This window comes from Carlito syrichta, unplaced genomic scaffold (genome assembly GCF_000164805.1).
Source record: "Carlito syrichta isolate Samal-C Ts95f unplaced genomic scaffold, Tarsius_syrichta-2.0.1 Scaffold287526, whole genome shotgun sequence".
NCBI lineage: Eukaryota > Metazoa > Chordata > Mammalia > Primates > Tarsiidae > Carlito > Carlito syrichta.
The window spans coordinates 843,924-864,026 of record NW_007231622.1 but is presented as its reverse complement, the minus strand read 5'-3'; the positions used below and the strand labels follow the sequence as shown (position 1 = coordinate 864,026).

Here is a 20,103-nt window from a genome sequence, read left to right as displayed (position 1 = left end):
CTCGAACCCGCAGGCACAGGCAATCCACTCACCTCAGCCTCCCAAAGGCGCGGGATTACAGGCTGAACCACTGAGCCCGGCGTCTTTGCTACTTCTATCTGTGTATACATATAAGTGTGTGTATATCTATATCTGTATATATCGGGGGTGTCAAAAAATGTATACACATTTTAAGAGATGTTATCTATGTATTACTTTTTGAAGTTGAATTGAATTACAGTAGCAATGTGTAGTATGATGCCTGCTCAAAAAATGGCATTAATCAGATGAATGCTAGCGTCGCCATGCAACAGGCAGGTATATATTGAGTCTTACAACTTTAATTGTGTATACATTTTTTGGCATCCTCTGTATACATGTTTGAATCATGAGTTCATTCCTTTTGAACTAATACTGCAGGCATCTTCCTAGCCACTCCTTCACCATGCTTGCAAGCTTCATCTCTGGGAGTGGGAAACACCTCCCATTACTTTCATATGTTTATTTATTTGCTCACTGATTACCCAACACATCCAACCCCCTCCCCTGTCCTCTCCCCTCCTTCCACCCTACTTCCTTGCACACTGGGCCACCTCTCCTCATCACGTTGCTTCTTCTGGGTTCCACACAGGGAGGGAAGAGGAAGGACCAGAAGGGAAAGTGACTGACCAGCACTGCCCTGTCCCCGCCTGTGTGTATACACATGTACATGAGTATATGAGTGTGTGTGTGTGTGTGTGTGTGTGTGTGTGTGTGTGTGTGTAAGTGTGGAGGTGAGACTGTCTCTACCTGCCAGCCTATGGCAACCTGTCTCCACTGAAGCTTTTAACAGGCTCATGGTGCCAGCAGGTCCCTCATTCTCTCGTCCTTCTCTTGGGCTTTTGGGAGGGCGGGGGGAGGCATCAAGTAAATATCAATAAACAAACCCCTGAAAGCAGGCCTTTGGGGTGGAGGAGTGATAGCCTCTGCCCCACCCCAAGCCCTCCCAGCAGCCCCTGTGCAGTGGGGCGGGTAGGTGGGTGTGGTGCAGATAGGGAGGTGGGCAGCCTGGGCTTCTCAGCTTTCCTGAAGTGCCTGCACAACAGACAGGCCCCCCAGGACCCGCCAGGCCCTCTCCTGGCCTAACCGCCAAGCATCACTTCTCTGGAGAGCCTGCTGTTTCCCCCTCCTCCAGCTCTGACCTTATTAGGACCAACAGAAGGCTACAGAGCTCTGAACCTTCTTGCCCAGCAAGGCCCAGCCCAAGAAGCAATTTGGTCATGTTGGCAGCCTCCCACCTGTGTTGGGGCAGAGTTCCAGATGTGTTGGGAGCGCCTGGCTGGCCGGGGGATTAAGCCTGCCCCGCCCCTGCCACCTCCACTCTGCCCTCCACACTTTAGATAGCTGCTCTCTGGAAAAGGCACCTACAACCCACTGAACAGATGAAAGGAGCTGGGGTCTCCTGGGCCTTCCTGGGCCCCTAGGCTTGTGTCTCAGCCAGAGGTAGGAGCTGAGTCTGGTGCATTTTCAGAGGCAGATGGACCAACTTCTGGGGCTCCCCATGGCACAGTCCTTGAAGAGAAGTACAGGAATCCCCAGCCTCCTCCCTCAGGCACATCTATTCCAGAGCTAGGCACAGTGGGCTTATTCATGTTGGGGGCATGGTCAGGGGTCCTGCCTCACAGGAGTGTAGGTCACCTGGGCTGGTAGGCTGGGCAGGAAGATGGCCCACTTCAGTTGAGCCCACCTGGCATCTGAAGGTGGCAGGTGGAAGGTGAGGTCCTTTAGAGTCCAGGAGCTTCCTCAGGCATAACCTCAGTCCTTGCAGCCACGTTCCCAGTGGCTCCAAGTGTCCACCAGGCCATGGGCAGCACAGTCAGGAGAACTTTCAGCTCAGGTGTAGGGCTTGGCTGAGCCTTGGAGTCCTGGAGTTTCTGCCTTGGGAGCTGTTTCTCCCTGCTGGACCCAGGTCCTATAGCCTTGGGAAGAGGTGGCAGCTTCTTCCCCATGACAGCCACTGCTCGTGGAGAGAGCCAGGACTCTGAGAGGAAGTCCTGGTCCTATTGAAGTCCAGTTGCAGCCCAATAGAAAGTGTCTGCATGTGGTTAGGAAGGGCCCAGCAGGCTGGACAGACCTTTCAGATAACCCACTCATGACTCTCTCCTTGCTTGCTTCACCAGCACAGTCACTCCTGGTTAAAGGGGGTCATGTTGTCTGCTCCCAAGGGTGGGGAAGCCAGCTGACCACCCTGTCATCCCATGAACATTCTGATCAGGTGGCTTCTTATCACATACACGACTGTCTCTTCGCTTCAGCCCCTTGTAGGCCACTGCTGGCCTCTTGACCCAAGGGCTATCTATGCACTGTCCCTTTAACTTGGGGGGTGAAAGTAACCACAAAGTCCAGCTGTCCAGACCCAGGCCCCAAACGGGGAGAAAACCTTAAAGTCGACAGTGATGTCCCATCTCCATCTGGCACCTCATGGCACCTGCCCCTTCTGGCTGCGTCAGGCTCTGGGGCAAATCTGCCCTCATGGGAGGTGGAGGCTGGGCAGGGCTCTGGGCCATTTTCCCCTGAGGGGTCAGCCAACTAAAGTCATCCTTGCCAAACTGCTTTTCTGATGACATTTCCTGATAGAGGAAAATGAACGCTAAGAAGTGCTTGGGGAGCTGGGGGGTGGGGCCAGGAGGCTACCTGGGTGTGTCCTGGCCCATCCCTGCTGTCTCCAGCTGAGTTCTAGGCTTGGGCAGACAGGACCCTCTCAGCCTCTCCTTGAGGCCCGTTTCTACTCAGAGCTCCCCTCCAGGAGCAGCACCCGCAAGTGCCTCACCCTCAAAGAGGCAGGCAGGAGAGTTAGACACTTCTAAACGTCTCTCTTTTCGTCCTTCCCTTCCTTTCCCTCCCTTCCTTCCTTTTTTGTTTCTTCCTTCCTTTCAGACAGGGTCTGTCACCCAGGCTGGAGTAAAGTCCCTCAGGCCAGGCTCATGGTAGCCTTGACCTCCTGGGCTCAAGGGATCCTTCCGCCTCAGCCTCATGAGTAGCTGGGACTATAGGCGTGCGCCACCACACCCCGCTAATTTTCCTATTTTTTTGTAGAGACGAGGTCTCACTATGTTGCCAGACTGGTCTCAAACTCCTGAGCTCAAGCAATCCTCCTGCCTTGGCCTCCCAAAGTGCTGAGATTATAGGTGTGAGCCTCCACACTCCTGGCCCAATGTCTCTCTTTCCTGATTTTCAAAGTGATGCTCTTCAGAAAAAACCTGGAAGCAGAAGCAGCAGAGAGAGGAGGGGAGACGGCTAGCACGTGCAGACATCTGGGCTCACGCTGGCATTTGTGGGACTCACACTGTCTTTTCGTCCCAGGCCACAGAGGAGAAAGAGGAGATGGAAGAGCTGCAGGCCTACAACAGGCGGCTGCTGCACAACATCCTGCCCAAGGACGTGGCCGCCCACTTCCTGGCCCGCGAGCGGCGCAACGACGAGCTCTACTACCAGTCCTGCGAGTGCGTGGCCGTCATGTTCGCCTCCATTGCCAACTTCTCCGAGTTCTATGTGGAGCTGGAGGCCAACAATGAGGGCGTCGAGTGCCTGCGCCTGCTCAATGAAATCATCGCTGACTTTGACGAGGTGTGTGTCAGCGGGGTGGGGCCAGGCTTGGGAAGGTTGTGAAGAGACTCGGGGGTCCCCTTCCACTATCCAGATGTGAACAGTGGTGATGAGAGCCCTGGCGGCCAGAGCCTGGGTCCCAGGCACTGCATTAGGCGCCTTCCATCATGTGACATGAGGAAACAGACCCACAGACTTTAAGTGTCTGGCCTGAGGCTGCTGCCAGTAAGTGACAGCACTGGGGTTTCAACCCAGGCTGTTTGAACTTGAACCTTCCGGGCCCTGCCTGGCTGACTCACCAACCACCACTCCTCTCATGCCATCTAGAGTGGATGTGTCTCTAGGACCTGGGACAGCCCAATGTCTGTGCTTAGGGCTTTGAGAGAGCAAAGGAAGGCATCCCCAGGCTAAGGGAGGAGGCGGGGCAACGATGCAAGACCCTGAGCAGCGGAGGCAGAAGCGAGATGTCGTCATTTCTTTTCTGTACCCTTGTTGAGCACCCACTGTGTGGGTGGTCTCGACCCCAGAGCCCACTGAGCAATAAGCAAGAGAGGGGCCACCCCAGCAGGAGTGCATTGCCTGGGCTCAGAGTGCAGGGAGGAGAGGGTTAATGGAGCTGGGACAGTGCAGTGTCAGGAATGACATACAAGACTTCTGGGGAAGTGGGGGGCCTGGAGTTGGCCAAAATGGGTCGGGAGATGGGAAAAGGGCATCCTGCTGGACAAAGATAAGGTTTCCCTGCACAGGATGGGGGCGTGCACCTGCGAAGGGGAGATAGCCATCCAGCCCCTGTTGGCGGCAGGAGACCCAGAGGTGACAAGTCACTGTCCAGCAGGTAGGTGAGTGTGGAGGAGGCCTGGCTTTGTCTTAAGCATCGCAAGCATCGCACTGATGAGGATGCGGAGAGGCCCCGCTGTGTGAAGAGGGGACACATGAGGGGACATCCCGTTGCTCTTCCCTGGACATCCTCAGTATGCCAGACTGGAGGGTGACCCAGGCTTGGCCTCCACATTTCCCCCTTCCATCCAGATTATCAGTGAGGATCGATTCAGGCAGCTGGAAAAGATCAAGACCATCGGCAGCACCTACATGGCCGCCTCAGGCCTCAACGACTCCACCTACGACAAGGCGGGCAAGACCCACATCAAGGCTCTGGCCGACTTTGCCATGAAGCTGATGGACCAGATGAAGTACATCAACGAGCACTCCTTCAACAACTTCCAGATGAAAATCGGTGAGCAGGCAGTGCGAGCCCAGGGTGCGGTCGGCAGAGGGCTTGAGGGGGCTTTCCCATTCCACACCAGGTCTCGAGGTCCAATGGCAGGAAGCAAGAAGGCAGCAGAGGCTGAAGTTGTGGTGTGTCTTCCTGACCCAGGGGGTGGGAGCGGGCACCACCCGCTCACAGCAGAACCTGCCCAGTGCCTGGCACTGTCTCCTCTGCCGGTTAGCATGCCTCCTTCTGCTTTTCCGCCTCGCCCATGCATTGGAGAGGCCTGGTTGGACCCAGGTTGTGCCTGCCCAAAAGGCTTTGGGGAGGGTGCTCTGTGCCAGGGTCTGAGGGCCTCCTGACGGCCGCCACACGGTCAGATGACAGCACCGTTTATTTCAAGTAATACACATTCCAAATTCATTCAGTAAAATTGAAAGCAATAAAAGCATATACTTGACACATTTTAAATGCATGTTACAAGTCTTAAACTTGCAAATTTATTTTAAAAATTGAACACATTCTGCAAAATTGTTAGGAAAATAAAGTGAAATTTTTTTAAAAACTAAACATGAAAAGAACCATTTAATAGTGACATTGAGGCTGGGCACGGTGGCTCACACCTGTAATCCCAGCGCTTTGCTTGAGTCCAAGAGTTTGAGATCGGCCTAGGCAACATAGCAAAACCACCTCTCTACAAAAATTTAAAAATTAGTCATTAAAAAAATTAGGTACGCCTGTAGTTGCAGCTGCTTGGGAGGCTGAGGTGGAAGGATGGCCTGAGCCCAGGAGGTCGAGGCTGCTGTAAGCTGTGATCGGCATGAGATGATCATGCCACTGTACTCCAACCTGGGTGACAGCATGAGACTCCCAACTCTCCCCCTGCAAAAAAAAATTAGTGACAATGAGATGATTATATTCCAACTTTTTAAAAAGAGTAATCTTAAAAAACAAAAGGGGTCAGTGGGGTGATTGCTGAGTTCCAAGCGGTGGGCAAGATCTAGCTGCTGTGAAGGCTTGTCTAGTCCACACACACTGGGGAAAAAGTGAGGAGGATGTGGTGAGATTTGAAGGGCATGTGTCTTCCTGGACTCCTTTGTCAAATGCCTTGCCTTCGCTGGAGAGAGCTGTGCAAACATCTCTGTGGTGTCCAGCAGGGGGGATTCTGAGTAGAGGGCTCTGATTGGCTTCAAAATAGAATCAGTTTGGCTGGACACAGTGGCTCACACCTGTAATCCCAGCACTTTGGGAGGCCAAGGCAAGAGGATCGCTTGAGCCTGGGAGTTTGAGACCAGCCTGAGAAACATAGTGAAACTTCGTCTCTACAATAACTCAAAAAATAAGCTGGGCGTGGTGGCGTGCACTGAAGTCCCAGCTACTCAGGAAGCTGAGGCACAAAGATCACCTGAGCCCAGGAGGTGGAGGCTGCAGTGAGCCTTGAGGTGCCACTGTATTCTAGCCTGGGCAACAGGGTGAGACCCTGACTCAAAGAGAAATAAAAATGGGGTGGGGGGAGTCATATGCTACTTGTTCAGAAAAATCTTTGAACCAAAAACATGTGTATTTTTCTTTTTTGTGTGTTTAATTTTGCTGTTTTACTTTGGCAAGTTTCAATTCTACAGAAGAGTCAAAAGAATAGTAAAGTGAAATCCCAGGCACACACTCCTCCATTTGCTCCCTGCTACTGTGCCCACAAAGCGATTGCTGAATGACAGCTCTGAACTGTTTTTCCATGAAGCTCTGGGTATTTCTGCAGCTCATTGGTCCTTAGCACCAAGGATGTGCAGCCTCACAGCGGGAGCTGCTTGTGCACTAGAAGCTTCGCTTGGGCGAGTGCTGTTCTCTTCCTCCTCTTGAGGCTTGCGGAGGTATAGAATGCTTTTGGAAAGAGCAGACCTTTGTTCTTTTCAAGGTTTTTGTGCATTCTCCACCCCCTGGGTATGTTTCCAGCCACAAATGAGTCAGACTTCACGTTGTAAGAAGTGATACTAATTCACTAACAAAAACACTGGCATTTCAATTCTCAAAATTAGCACATTAAACCGAAATATTGGATTCCTACAAACCAATATTGTGTCCATTAACATCCTCAGGAGACGTTTCGCTCTGGCTCGAGTGTCAGGAATTGGGCTTTCCCTGAACGAGCTGGCTTGTTTTATCCTGTGGGCTCGACCTGGTTTTCATCTGGCACTGGCTGCTGGAGGCTCGGGGCGGAGCCGGCTGGGAGCCTGCTTCCACTGATGTGCGGCTATGTCTCTGCGTTAATGTCATTCTTGATCTTGTGGAATGTTGCCACTCTTGTTTTCCTCTCACCCTGTCTTGCCCACCTGCATTGGTTTGTGTGTTTTTCTCCCAGCATATGTTTTTGTAAACTGCCTCAACTCCGTTATTGGACTGGGACTGGAGACTGCAGGTAGAGCCTACCAGGAGGTAGATGAGTTTCTGGGCAGGCAGTTGGGAGCCTGTGTGGCAGATCCCCTCCTACAGATTTGGGACTGTCTTCCCTGGTGGGCTTGGCTTTGGGAAATAGTCAGAAGTCATCAAAACTCAATCTGGTCAGCGCAATGGACAGTCCAGCCTGGTAACTGCATGTGGGATAAAAAGCTGCCTGCAGCTTGGCAGGACTAGAGAGGAGGGTTGCGAAGGGAAGGTCTGAGGACTGATGATGGTGCTGATCTCGGGCCTGTTTTGGGACTTCTACTGTGTTTTGAGTCCTGCCTCTCACACAGGAAACAGTGAGGCAACAGAGAGGCTTCCTAAGGACCAGTATGAGACATGGTTGACACAGCAGGAGGGAACACCCTGGAATAGAGACAGGATAGAAAATGTCAAGAGAACGTCGGTGGAGCCAGATATACATGAGGGCAGGATTTAGCCTGGAGGGAAGGAAGGAGGACACTTAGGAGGGAGGAGCAGCACAGCAAAGGCTCAGAGACAGGTGCTCAGCGCCACCTTGGGCAGGGCAGAGGGATGGAGAGATAAGGGCTGATGTGCTAGAAGAGAGATAGAGAGCAAATGGGATGGAGCTTAGCCACTACTCTGTCCCTGCCCTAACTCAGAAACCTGGGAGCAGGATGACTCAGAGAAGAGACTGGCACAAGGTGATGGGTTAAGAGCTAGGCTGTAAGAAAGCACGGTGGAGAAACAGTGGAGCAAGGAAAAGGGAGATAGTGTGTCTTTGCATGTTAAGCCCAAATGCCACCGAGAGAAGGAGAATTAGGAAAAGGCAGTTAGGTTATAGGAGAAGTCTCTGGTGACCCTTGGTGATGGGCTGGCAGAGCTGAACACTGATTGGATGGTGATGACACAGGAGCCGTGGATGTGTGAACAGCTCTTGGCATCTTGAATCAGCAGAGCAAGTGGGGGCAAGCGGCTGCAGGCTTAAGCACAGTCTCAGGCCTGGAGGACCCTGGATATCTCTGGGCCAAGAGTCAGGGGAGAACTAGCCGTGTGTGGAGAGATAGATGGCAGTGAGTGCAAGTGAGGCAAGCGTTGGGTTTATTAACCTCATGAGTGTGGCTGACTCCTGTTCCCTGCAGGGCTCAACATTGGCCCCGTGGTAGCTGGTGTGATTGGGGCTCGCAAGCCTCAGTACGACATCTGGGGCAACACGGTGAACGTGGCCAGCCGCATGGACAGCACGGGTGTGCCCGACCGCATCCAGGTGAGTGCGGAAGCACCTGCCACCCCCTCGCCCATAGCGGGAGCTCCGTCTGATGCTAAGAGATCTTTAGGGCGGCCACCCACAGGTCACTGTCAGAATATCTGTGGCCAGATTCGAGGGTGCTGGGGCAGTTGCACTGATGTTTTGGAAGCCTGGAGAGCACGAACGTGTTTCAGGCCCTCGGTACCTTGGACAGATCTTCAGGACTGTGCGAGCCCTCTACTGGGCACAGATGAAATTGCAGGAGGTGGGGGGTGGATCCCGTTGCTGACACTAAGCTAAGTTAATGAAGGGCCGCAGCACCTCCTGCACCTGGGACATAGAGGACCGAGAGGACATGAAAACGCCTGCAGGGAGCAGGGTCTAACCCACTAGGCCGCACAGCACACAAGGCCTGGTGCAGGAGAGCCAGAGAAGGTTGCTGGCCCCAGGACAGGGCTTCCTCCAGCCTCAACAGGCCAGGGCCTGGCCAGACACCCAGAGGCATTTCCTCCTCGCTCCCTCCCTTGCAGGCTGGTGCTTGGGGTTCCGGGGCCCTCCGCTCTTCAGCTGCTTTTCTTTGTTTTGCTCCCGGCTCCCTCGATTCTCCGTCTGACAGTAGAGGCTCTGCACTGCGCTGTAGTCCTGCACTGCCGCCCTCTCAAGTTCTGTGTGAAGCTGTAGGAAGTCAGCTTCCCTGGCCCCAGTTTCCCCAAGTGCTGACTGTGCTGTTTTTAAGGCCTCTGGCCAGCACCGATGCCCCTTAAATGTCCCCTAACTTCTTCCCCTGAAGGGCCTCTGAACAGAGGGCTGTCTCCAAGCACAGCCTGATCAGATCAACTTGTCCTGGCTGGCTTGTGGATGCTAGCCAAGGGGCCTGGCCAAACAGTCTTTTCTCACCTTCATCCCAGCGCCAGGGAGAGAAGGGATGGCAAGATGGGAAGCAGGGTCTTGAGAATAGATAGGAGACAGGGCCATGTGTGTCCCATCCAGAGACAGGCGTGGGGGAGTCTGTCAGCAGCCACCACAATGACCCAGCACCTCACCTTCGCATGGGGCTTCACCACACAGGAAATGCAGCTAATAGCAAAGCAGGTCACCTCCCAGCAGCCCACCCAGCACCCTGTCTCTCCTTCCTGGCTCTCACACTCCCCAGCTGGGTTGTGGCTTGGCTGGTGTGGGACACTCTGGCCACGCTCAGCAATGGCTCTGGGCTCATCCTGGGAGGCATGTGGCCGTCCTGCCACTCCCTTTGCCCATCCTCACTGCTTCTTTCCTTCACCCAGCAATGGTGTGATTAATGAAGCCACTGGTGAGCTCCCCTCTTTGTTCCTAAAGCTAAAACACAGCCAGGCAACAAGAGCTGGAACAGAATCCAGGCCCTGCCAGTCACTGACTGTGTAACCTCAGGCAAGTGGCTTCGAATCTCTGAGTCTGAGGATAATTATAGTAGGTACCTCATAGAAAGATGAAGTGGGCTAAGCAGTGCTTCTCAACTACCTGTGGTGAGAAACCAGCTTTCAAGAAATCCTTCTGATCTGTCATGGAGGGATCGTTTTGTAAAATGCCCTGGTGACATGCGTGGGGATGGGCTGAGTCAGAGTGATGTGAACGTTTCTCCGCACTCATTCTCTGCTCCTGGACTGAGGACAGGGAGTCCATGGACTGCAGGCCACCCTGAGTAGCACTGAAGCAGCACACGAAGTGCCCGTCACAGTGCCTGGCGCGGAGCAGGTGCGGAGAGAGGCAGCTGGCATCACTCTCTTTTCATAGGGGCCTTTCCACGGGTGAGCAGCTGTTGGTCCCCAAGAGCCTCACAGTGGGGGAGCTGCCCCCCTCCTCTTGTGTCAGGGGTGGCAAGCAGGGCTGGGCAGTCAGAGGTGGCTCTGCCCCACAGCCGTTCCTGGCTGTAGTCATCCATGGCCTGTCCTCCTCCTTTGCCATTGCAGGTCACCACAGACATGTACCAGGTGCTGGCTGCCAACACATACCAGCTGGAGTGCCGGGGCGTAGTCAAGGTCAAGGGCAAAGGCGAGATGATGACCTACTTCCTCAATGGAGGGCCCCCGCTCAGTTAGCAGCTGCTGGCCAGCAGTGCCAGGCAGCCTGGCCTCCAGAAGAATGGAAACAGCTTCTCTGTGTGCCCGGGGCAGTGGGAAGCCCCGCGCTCCAGCCCACACGGCCGCACTGGTGAGATTTTCCACTTTGACTCCAGAAGCAGCTTTTGCCTTTGCTGGTGGGCAGCGGCCTCCGTCCCAGGCCCCAGGGTGCCAGCGTCCTGCAAGCACCAAGCTGACCAAAGATGTTTCCCTCTGTAGAAGACTCCGCTAGACTCAGTCTGAATCTTGAGTTTTCTAACAGGTGCTGCTGCACGGGTGGAAAGGAGCCACGGGAGTGTCTGTCAGTGTGGTGTGGCCCGGGGGCACCAGGACAGGCTGAGGGAGAGGCCAGCCTTGGCTGGGGGTAGGCAGGCTCCACTCTGGCCTGGGGAATCCTAGGGACTCTGAGGGGTCTGCTTTTCTATGCGAGCCTTTAAACTGCAGACAGAGGCCGTGACCCTGTGCCATGAAGGGGCTTTCGGGCAGGCATGCCGGCTTTGGAAGGACAGTGGCCTTCATCACAGTCTCGTGCCCACACCTCCACGCACACGGGAGGGAAACAGAACTAATTACAAGGGGGAGGCGAGAGGACGCCAAGCAAGGAGTAGTGGTTCTGAGAAAAAGGAAGTATTTATTAAATAAAACAAAACACATTCTCTGTGCCCTTCTTTAGACTATGCTAGTTGTATGCGTGTAAGAAACACACAGCAAATGAAGATGTCACTGGGGAGGGGGGGTGGGGATCCCAACTTGTCTTTTTTGTATTTTTTATTTTGTATTATTGAAAACCTTGGAGATCTAACAGATATGCCAAATTCTATATTTTGTAAATTCTCTATATTAGAAAACAGCTGTGCACAGCGGGGCGTTTGTGCTCATTTGTACTGTACGTGTGTCGGTGTATATGCTGGTGTATATGTGCGTGTTCATGCCGTGGGACTGGTCTCACACAGGATGCCTTCCCCTCGTTTCAGATTTGGCAGTTTTTGGTTTTCCCAAGCACAGCCAGAGTAGGGGGTGTGTTCTTTGGGGGTATCATATGCTCAGATGGAGGAGGAAGATGGGTGGACACATCACCCCATCTTTCTCTGACACACACACACACCACTTCCCTTAGTAAAATGTAAAAGGAATGATAAGAAGACAGAAAGCTTCTTTCCCATCTCAGGCTAAGCTGGAACCACGGGAAGCCAAGCCAAGCCTCAGCTTGCGGCAGGCAGGTGGCCCCGTCCACCCTTCGACTGCTGACATTTCGACGTTTGCTGCCTGCAGAGGCAGCTCCCGTGGACTCGAGAGCTGGCCGCTGGCTGGGTGCTCTGCCGGGTGGGGCGGGTGGTGAAGAAGCCTAGCCTGCCTGCCTTCTCAGTCACTCCAAGTACAGGCAGGTCTCCCCAGAGACGATCCCTCAGACGTGGGGATGCAATGTGCAGCCCTCAGGTTTGGGGGAGGGGTGGCTTGGCCCTCCACCTGCAAACCAGACAGAGGGATGGGTAGCACCCCCCTAGAGTCCCTAGAGAAAAGCTAACAGAATTGAGGGGAGGGAACAGTTGAAGATACTGAGAAAGAAAAGACGATTTTTTAATAAGCTGTGAGGGAAGCGCTTGAAAAAGCATATACCATCACAGAATTTCAAGCAGACCCTTAGGGCCCATGCCCAGCTCTTTTCATTGCTTCTCAGGGCAGAATTTCCCTCGCCTCCAAGACCGGCTTGAAGGCGGTGAGGCGGCAGCTCTGTGACAGCTGCTGGAATGTCACTCTGGTGTCCCCCTGCGCCACCCTTCCCTCCCCACGTGCCGACTCCCACCCCAGTGAGAACACAGCTCTGAGAAGCAAAGCGTGAGAACCCAAAACTGCCAAGCCTGAGTGTCCAGCTCTTGCCGCTCCATCCTCTGAGTTCCGCACTGCCCTTCCTGCTGCCACTGCCGGGGGCCGGCTGCCCCTGGGTGTCATTCTCGAGTTCCCTGCCCTCCACATTGCCCGCCATGGTGTTGGGTTTCTGTTCTGCTTCCAGCCTGAGTAAAGTGTGCGTGCTGAGTTACCCCATGTTCCCCTGTGGGTTGTGGCCTCCTGGCCTCCTGGAGGCCCCTCCCCATCCCAGCAGTGACTGGTGGCCACGTGCAGTGCTAGCTCTTGGTTCCCTCTAAGGGGTGTGCACTCTTTTTATTCCTGCTCTTGCAAAACGGATACGATTATGATTTCCCATGGAAATGGAAAAGTCTATTTAAATAATTTAACTATTAAACACTTTCACTGGTAATGTGTCCTGGTCTGATTTGCAGCTTGGGCCGGGTGCCCTGGTCCTGGTGTGAAGAACAGTGCACTCGGCCCTGGGCAGGGTGCTGGGGGGACTGTGGAGGGCAGCTCACTGCTGGAGAGATCATGTCAGCTGAAGACTACAGTCTTCGGGGTGGCCAGGTGGGAGAACCCTGGTGCCTGGGCACGAGTCTGTGCACCGAACTCAGGAGAAGGTGCCAGAAGACTGGTAAGGAGGCTGAGGACCGAGGTAGAATCAGGAGAGAGGGGGAAACAAGATCGAGGACGCAAGCAGAAAAGGCCCAGGCCAAGGGAGGGATGTTCCAAATGGGTGAGCCAAACATCATGTTTACATGTCAAGGCAAGGAAGGAGGACATACAGTAGAACAGACAGGTCAAAGGGCCCATGGAGTGAGAAGGGACGAGCTGCAGGCCAGAGGTGAACTGATCTGACATGCACAGCCAACAGTGCTGGCATGCCCTGTGTGCCGCGCTGGGGTAAGCACCTACAATCAGCATTTCATTTAATCCTCCTGGCCTCATTTCACTGAAGAAACTGAGGCACAGAGAGGTTATTTGCCTATGGCCACACAACTAGTAACTAACTGAGTTTCAGAGCAGGCCTATCTGCTCTCAAAGCCCATGTAGGTAACTTCATACAGGTCCCAGGACTCTTCCCCAAGAGGGAGAGCTGGTGGGGGAGGCAGAGAGCTCTTGTCAGCAGCTCCCGCCTGCTGTACCCATCAAATTCAGGATCATATTTGAGTTCAGAAAGTATCCAGCAGGGATAGGGCAAGTTTAACACAGGTGTAAGTGAAGTAGCAATGAAAGAGTTCCCAGGCTTCGCAGCACCATAGCTGCAAGGGGACAGAGCTGTAGCCATCCTGGGCATGCAGTCTCCTGTTCCAAAGAAGACAGACACCATTAGGACTTCACATGTACATGGTGAAAGATATCACTTCATAGAGATGTTACCAGAGCTTGCTGCTCGATGTGCACAGAGGTCAATGTCATAGCACTGACTCTGACAAAAGAAAAAAGAAAGCTTTATCATGAGTCGACTGGTCAGGAGACAGCACTCAAATCTGTCTTCCCGAGCCGAGGGTGGGTCAAGCTTTCATGGCATTCCTAACTAGTCCCAGGTGGTGCCATTACAGCTGGTGTGCCAGGCTGGTGGTGTTAACACACAGAAGGCTGAAGCTTTTTCCATGACTGATACTCGCCTGGCAGCATTGGCTTGCCACCTGTAATGGCTGAAGCAATGCTTCATCGGTTGGAGCTGGTATCACGGTTACAGAGACAGGAGCTGAATTCTGGGAAGTTTTCAGGCTGGGGTCATCTGTTAGAAAGAAGATGAAATAAGAAAGCTCAAACCGTGGGGCCTGACCAGCCTAAGTGACTCCTTAAGAACCACCACTTCCTGCGACTTAGAGACTAGTCCCGCGGGCAGGCCCCACAAAAACCACACAGTGCACCCCCAGACACCAGAGGAATGCAAGTCAAACCTTCCTAAGTCCCTCCATCCCCGTCCCCAGTGAGCTGGTCTCAGAGGACGCATTTGTTTTTCCGTTATGAGGCTCTGTTTCCAAAAGCACATCCATATCTAGAACGCCAATTAGCAAAACTTATGTGAAAAGATGCCGTTGCTATGTGGGGTGAGTTTCCAACACCATTTTAATGCCCCCATTGACAGCAAACACCACTAAAACCAATTCCGGACTTCAGCCAGCAGAGTGATGATTGCAGTGTGATGTCAGCAACAAATCGGTGGCAAGGCACTGTGAATCTTGGTGTGCTGGAGAAGCTGAAACTAAACATTTGCCAGGTAACCATGGCTCTTTAAGACATTCAGCATTACATTTACAGAACCTTTCCAAAAGCAAAAACACCTGAGTGGCATGTAGTTCAAGGAAGCCCAAAGCTGTGATTTTCATGTGGTAGGATGTAGGTGTTTTCCATGATGCTATAGTGGCCACGAGTTGTTAATCAGCAGAATACGAGCTTCCCAGAGCCTGAAAAAGATGCTGAGCCTGGGTCACTGCAGGGCAGGGAAGCATGCTCAGCAGGCACTGTGGCGTTTAATGCTCAGAGGTAGTGCTGAGCAGACCCTCACTGTTTCCAAACAAGAGAAAGACGTGGCAGGGACAAACTCACTCTGAACACCAGCAACTTAAAACAATGCTAAAGAGGACAAGCACTGCACAGGTCACCTTCAGAGGGAAGGGAACTGGCACAGCTGGGCCACGCTGGCCATGGCTGCTCTGCCACAGGCCCCTGTCACTTGGCACAAGTACCGGGTGGAGAGGAGAAAGGTCTGGTGTTACTGATGGGTTGGGGGCCACAGGAGACACGATGCGGTAGCATCCCCCTTCGTTTGGGTGAACTTCAGTGTAAGGGGCTTCCACATACATTTTCTCAATTGTGACTCCCTGGGCCTAGGAGGCAGTTCAAGAAAGGCCTGGTACATCCCTGAGGCCAGCGTGGTACTCAGAGACCAGCAGCGACGGCTCTAGCCCAGAGGCAATTCTGTTTGGGTAGCCCACCTGGCTGCTGAGGAGCTTGGCAGAAAGAGGGTTTGCCACTCCTCCAGGTTAACAGATGAAATGAGATCCAATGACAGAAGCGTGCTTTTCTCATCCATCCTGATTTCCACAACAGCCCTTTGGTGGTTTCTCGCCCCTCTGTCCCGGGAGGGAAAACGTGACATTAGCTGTCCTTTTGCCTGTCTCTCCCACTTGCAGGGCCGCGGCTTCCTAAGACAGATGCAAGAGCAAAGTCAAGTGAGGATCCTGGTGCAGCTCGTCTCCAAGCACTCTTCCCCCTCCGGCATTCTCTAAATATTTGCGTAACTCTTTACCCAGTCTTCAAGCGCCAAGCCACGTGCATGGCGCAAATGTAAACACAATCTAATTAAGACTTTGAGATTTGAGAGCCAAAGGCACAGAGACAAATGAGGCAAAAGCATCATGCCAAGGGGGATCTGTGGGAAAATGACCTTCAACCAAAGCCGCAACCAGGCCTGGCTCTTTCCTCCAGACAACCAGCAGGAGCATGACAGCAGTACCGCCAGGAGCCTTGCCTCTTGAGGTCCTGGTTCATGGGGTGGGTAGGGTGAGTGGAGATCAGCCCAGGTTCACAGAGCTGCTGAGGGTCCAGAAAGACAAAGGAAAGGGGAGAAAGATGGCCAAGAGATGGAAGCGAGAGTCATCAAGGGTTGAGGTCAAGTAGGCAGGCATTCTGTCCCCAAGGGATTCCCAGCCCCCAACCTTACCAGCTCGTTTCTAGTAAGCAGAGCTGAGCCATCCCCATGCTCAGTGAAGACCCTCTTCTATTGCTGCTCTGCTGGGCCATGAATTTAAAGAATTCTCACTAGAATCCATTGGGGGCTTCATCACTGTTTTTCCCTCGGCTGTTTTCTAATTTAGACCTACCTGGAATCTTGGGCTTGTCAACGTCTTTGGTTAGCTTCATGGAGACTAGTTTTCCTATTTTTTGCAAAATGTGCTCCCCCATTTTGTCACTTAGTCCACAGAGGTCTTCCCTCCTGGCTCATATGGGAGGGCTTGTTTGTTTGTTTTCTGAGTGTATTTTTCTTCAAATTGATCTCTTTACAGCCACGTTGCATTTGTGCTGTTTGAGAGTGCCTTTCAGCTCTCACATCCCCAACGCCTGTATAATATTGTGGGTTGGAGGCTGCTGATTCCAACCCCTGCCTTTTCGTGGGGGCCCTTAAGGAGTGGGGCATGGGAGAAGCTGCCTCCATGAGCACCCTGCAGATCAGATTCCGATGTGCAAAGTTAAGTGTGTTGGGGCCAAAATGCTGGTTCCACACAGACGGGGCGCCTCCCTCACTGGGCAGCGCCCCATTGCCTTGGAAACTGTGGAAGTCCTGGAGAGCACAGCCTGCCATCCCAGGTGTGACACAAGGCAGCTTCATTCTGCTCTCTTGCCTCAGGAGGATTTTTAGGTGTATAACCTTCTGTGCATAAAGCACCTGGTGTACAGCAGGCATCTGGCAAGTATGAGTCCCTTAATTCCCTCTTCTCTTTGGATGGGTCCCCAGTGCCCTCCCCAGAAGTCTGCACACAGCAACCGCCTGCTAGATATTTCAACGGGCCCTCACTTAAGTGGCAGTTTCTGAAAAGCTCTGTGCAATGATTTATCACATCTGGGGGCATTTACAATTTAAAAGACTCTCACTACCTCTGAAGTGATGGTAACAGCAACAAGACCACAATGTGTGGCCAATGTGTTCACAGCACTTGCTGTGCCAGGCTCTAAGTGCTTTATGTTTATTGACTCAGTCTTCACAACACTGCTTTGCCAAAGGTACTACTGTTATTCCCACTTTGCATATGAGGAAACCAAGGCAGAAAGGTTAAGGAATTTGCTGAGGTCACAACACTAGTAGAAGGAGAGCCAAGGGGTCTGGCTCCAAACCTTTAATCACTATGCTGTATTGTAAAAAGTTATTATCTATTTCTATTTTCCGATGAATGTTTTCAGAGACCACTTAAAGCAGAATTCCCATGAAATTTCTTCTAGTCAAAGAGCCAACCTATTCTGGCATTCTGCTAGAAAAAGCAAAATTTTGTAACATGGATCACCAATAATGTTTTAACATTCTATACCAAGAATCATTAATTCATGAGTTAGTTTTAGTACAAATACTAAAATGTATACTCCCTTGCCCTAATAGTTAAAGTACCTTTAAGGTTCACCATAGCTCTTGCAGCCACCTGACCTATTTCACTGTTGTAAATGCAGGATTTTAGAAAACTGCTTTATTCAGTCTAGGACATCTACATTGTAGGAGTTGGCATTAACCTGACCTCTTTTATTTAAGGATTCATAATACCTGCATTTATACTCATATATTTAAACATACTTCCATGTTATCTAGCTTAAAACTACACAGTGGTTAAGTGCATGAATTTTGAGTGGGAGAGATCTGGATTGAAATCCTGGCACAACCACACAGGTTAGACTGTGACTGTGGTCAAGTTGCTTAACTTCTTCAGACTCAGTTGACTTGTCTATAAAATAGAAAGCCTTCATAAATGCATTATGTGAGGGTGACATGCTTAGCAGACACAGTGCCTATTGCATAGTGTGCGGGAGGACCCCCCCAAATGGAACTTACTTATACAAAATTGTATATTTATTCTTACATGTTTAAGCTTCAGTCACCTTTGACATACTCTCTGGTTGATGCAATACCTCTATCGAGATGCTTTTTCCACTGCTCAAAATAGTTTTTGAACTCGTCAATTTTGATGTATTTTAGTGCTTCTGCCATTTATTGTTTCGCCTCTTTCCACTGGCAGAATGTTTCCCTTTGAGGACTTTTTTTGCATCCAGGGAAACAAACAAAAAAAGCTCAGGTGAGATTGGGTGAAAGGGAGGATTGGCATGGGGGTCATGCCATTTTTGGTCAAAAACTGCGAAACACTCAGCACAGTGTGGGCAGGTTGTTAGTGTAAATCACCCACCATGAAATAGGCAATGTGTTGAAAGAATCTTAAAAAAAAAATTCACTGAAGCCAAACACAGCCTCTCACACCACCACTAGCTGGTACACTGATGCTGATGGGTTTCTAGAACACTTACCTAGCAGGGGAAGCCTGGACTACAAGGAATTTGCCCTCCAAAAGATAATTCCATTTTGGGGGGATTCCCCGTTTGCTTCATCTGTCCTCACTGCTGCTGTAACTGTTGCCAGTAACATACATTCTCTAAGAATTTTCTTTCTGAGATGCATAGAAAACCAAGCACCAACTTTTAAATCACTTAAACCTGAATCCCAGGTTTAAACTCCACACCCACCACACAAAGGACAAGTTACTGACCTAAGCCTTAGCTTCCTCAACTGAAAATGAGACAGTCCATCCCAGGCTGCCATAGGGATTGACTATGTAGGAAGACCTAGCACTGGCCCACAAAATGCTCTAGACAGCATTCTGTTCATTAATTCTAGGCACTGCAAGGCTTCACCTTTAGGCAAGATCCTTTGCAACACAGCTTTGAAGAAAAGCACTGACACAAAGGAGGCAGGCGACCAAGGCAGAGCTGGGGAAAGATGCCAGGACCAAATGAGAAATGGAATGTGCATCCTGGTTCCTACTGTCAGATGGAGCCGGCATGTGCGTTCTGTGGGTGATGCCTGCACTGCTGTGCCGTGGGATGCAGGAGAAAAGGGTAAATGTGAACTGGGGGTGAGACTGGGTTGAATAGACTATTTGTTGCCAAAGAGACACAGGGAACGATTTGTAACGCCAGGGCACTGATTTCAGGAACTCTGAGAATTAAGCCTGTTCTCCCGAGTTCCCTACAACCCAAGTGTGCCGAGATAACTGATGATACACAAGCACTGCCAATGCAGAAGAAACTTATGTGCCCACGCATCACCACCACTCACTGTGAACAAGCACAAGGGGGCACACCACAAGGCTTCCAACCGTTCAGTATTTCCAAGTTCACTGTGATTTCATCTGCTAAATAATATAACCTGGAGAGCCTGGCCACTGAAAAAGAGACCTTGAAAGAGTGGCAGCTGCAGATTCTCCTTCTCTCTGAAAAACTCAATGCTTCCACAGGAGCTGCAATCCACCAGCATTCAACAGCAGCCCCAGGACACCAATGTTGATGACGAGACCCTGCTCACCTGATGAATAACGTTCAGCGTTACATTCTCAGCTGACTCAGCTTTCACACATACTTATTCAGAACCCTGGGAGCTGGAAGGATTTCTTTAATTAACTTTTAGCCAGAATATTACCAAAGGCAACTTAACGCCCAATTCAGGTTTTATTTTACCACAGCATTTTAGGTAGAAGTACTTCATTTCCTTAGAGATAATAAGGCAGAAAAGTACAAAAAGCCTTGACCACAGACAAAGAATGCAGCCCTGAAGAGTGACCTATAATTTGTGGTAGGGCTAAGTGTTCAATTTGGTGTGAGTGGTGGCTGTGCTTGAAATAATTTATTAGCTCTTTTACCACACACTCCACAGTAGTTCTAGCTCTTAAAATGAACCAAAAGTCTGTTAAAATAATAACAGGAAAAGTACACACACATTTTATTGAGTGCCTTTGGAAATTCAATACTCAGAGTACATCCCTGGTTTCCTCAATAAATCTTCTGAAATAAAGGCCAACTGCTGCCTTTTGGGGGAGCACAGAGGACTTGTCTCCTCTGTGACATGGAGCTTATGTCCCTTATGACAAATCTCTGGTCTGTGTGCAGACTTGACAAAGTTGAAGTCTAATGGGACTTCACATATGCCTAACAGAAAGGGAGTCATACATTTCTCCAGAGTAGATTCCACTGTGAAAAAG

The 20,103-nt window shown here is 51.4% G+C and overlaps 1 protein-coding gene across 1 annotated transcript in view; it reads left to right on the top strand.

Moving 5' to 3' along the window:
* Window positions 1-12,770, top strand: part of ADCY5 (adenylate cyclase 5) — a 171,062-nt gene extending 158,292 nt beyond the window's left edge. Inside the window, exons 18-21 of the mRNA XM_008052805.2 lie at window positions 3,322-3,585; window positions 4,594-4,798; window positions 8,311-8,435; window positions 10,364-12,770. Of these exons, the coding sequence (XP_008050996.1) occupies window positions 3,322-3,585; window positions 4,594-4,798; window positions 8,311-8,435; window positions 10,364-10,492 (723 nt within the window). The 3' untranslated portion in view covers window positions 10,493-12,770. The remainder of the gene's footprint in view (window positions 1-3,321; window positions 3,586-4,593; window positions 4,799-8,310; window positions 8,436-10,363) is intronic.
* Window positions 12,771-20,103: the final 7,333 nt, after the last annotated feature.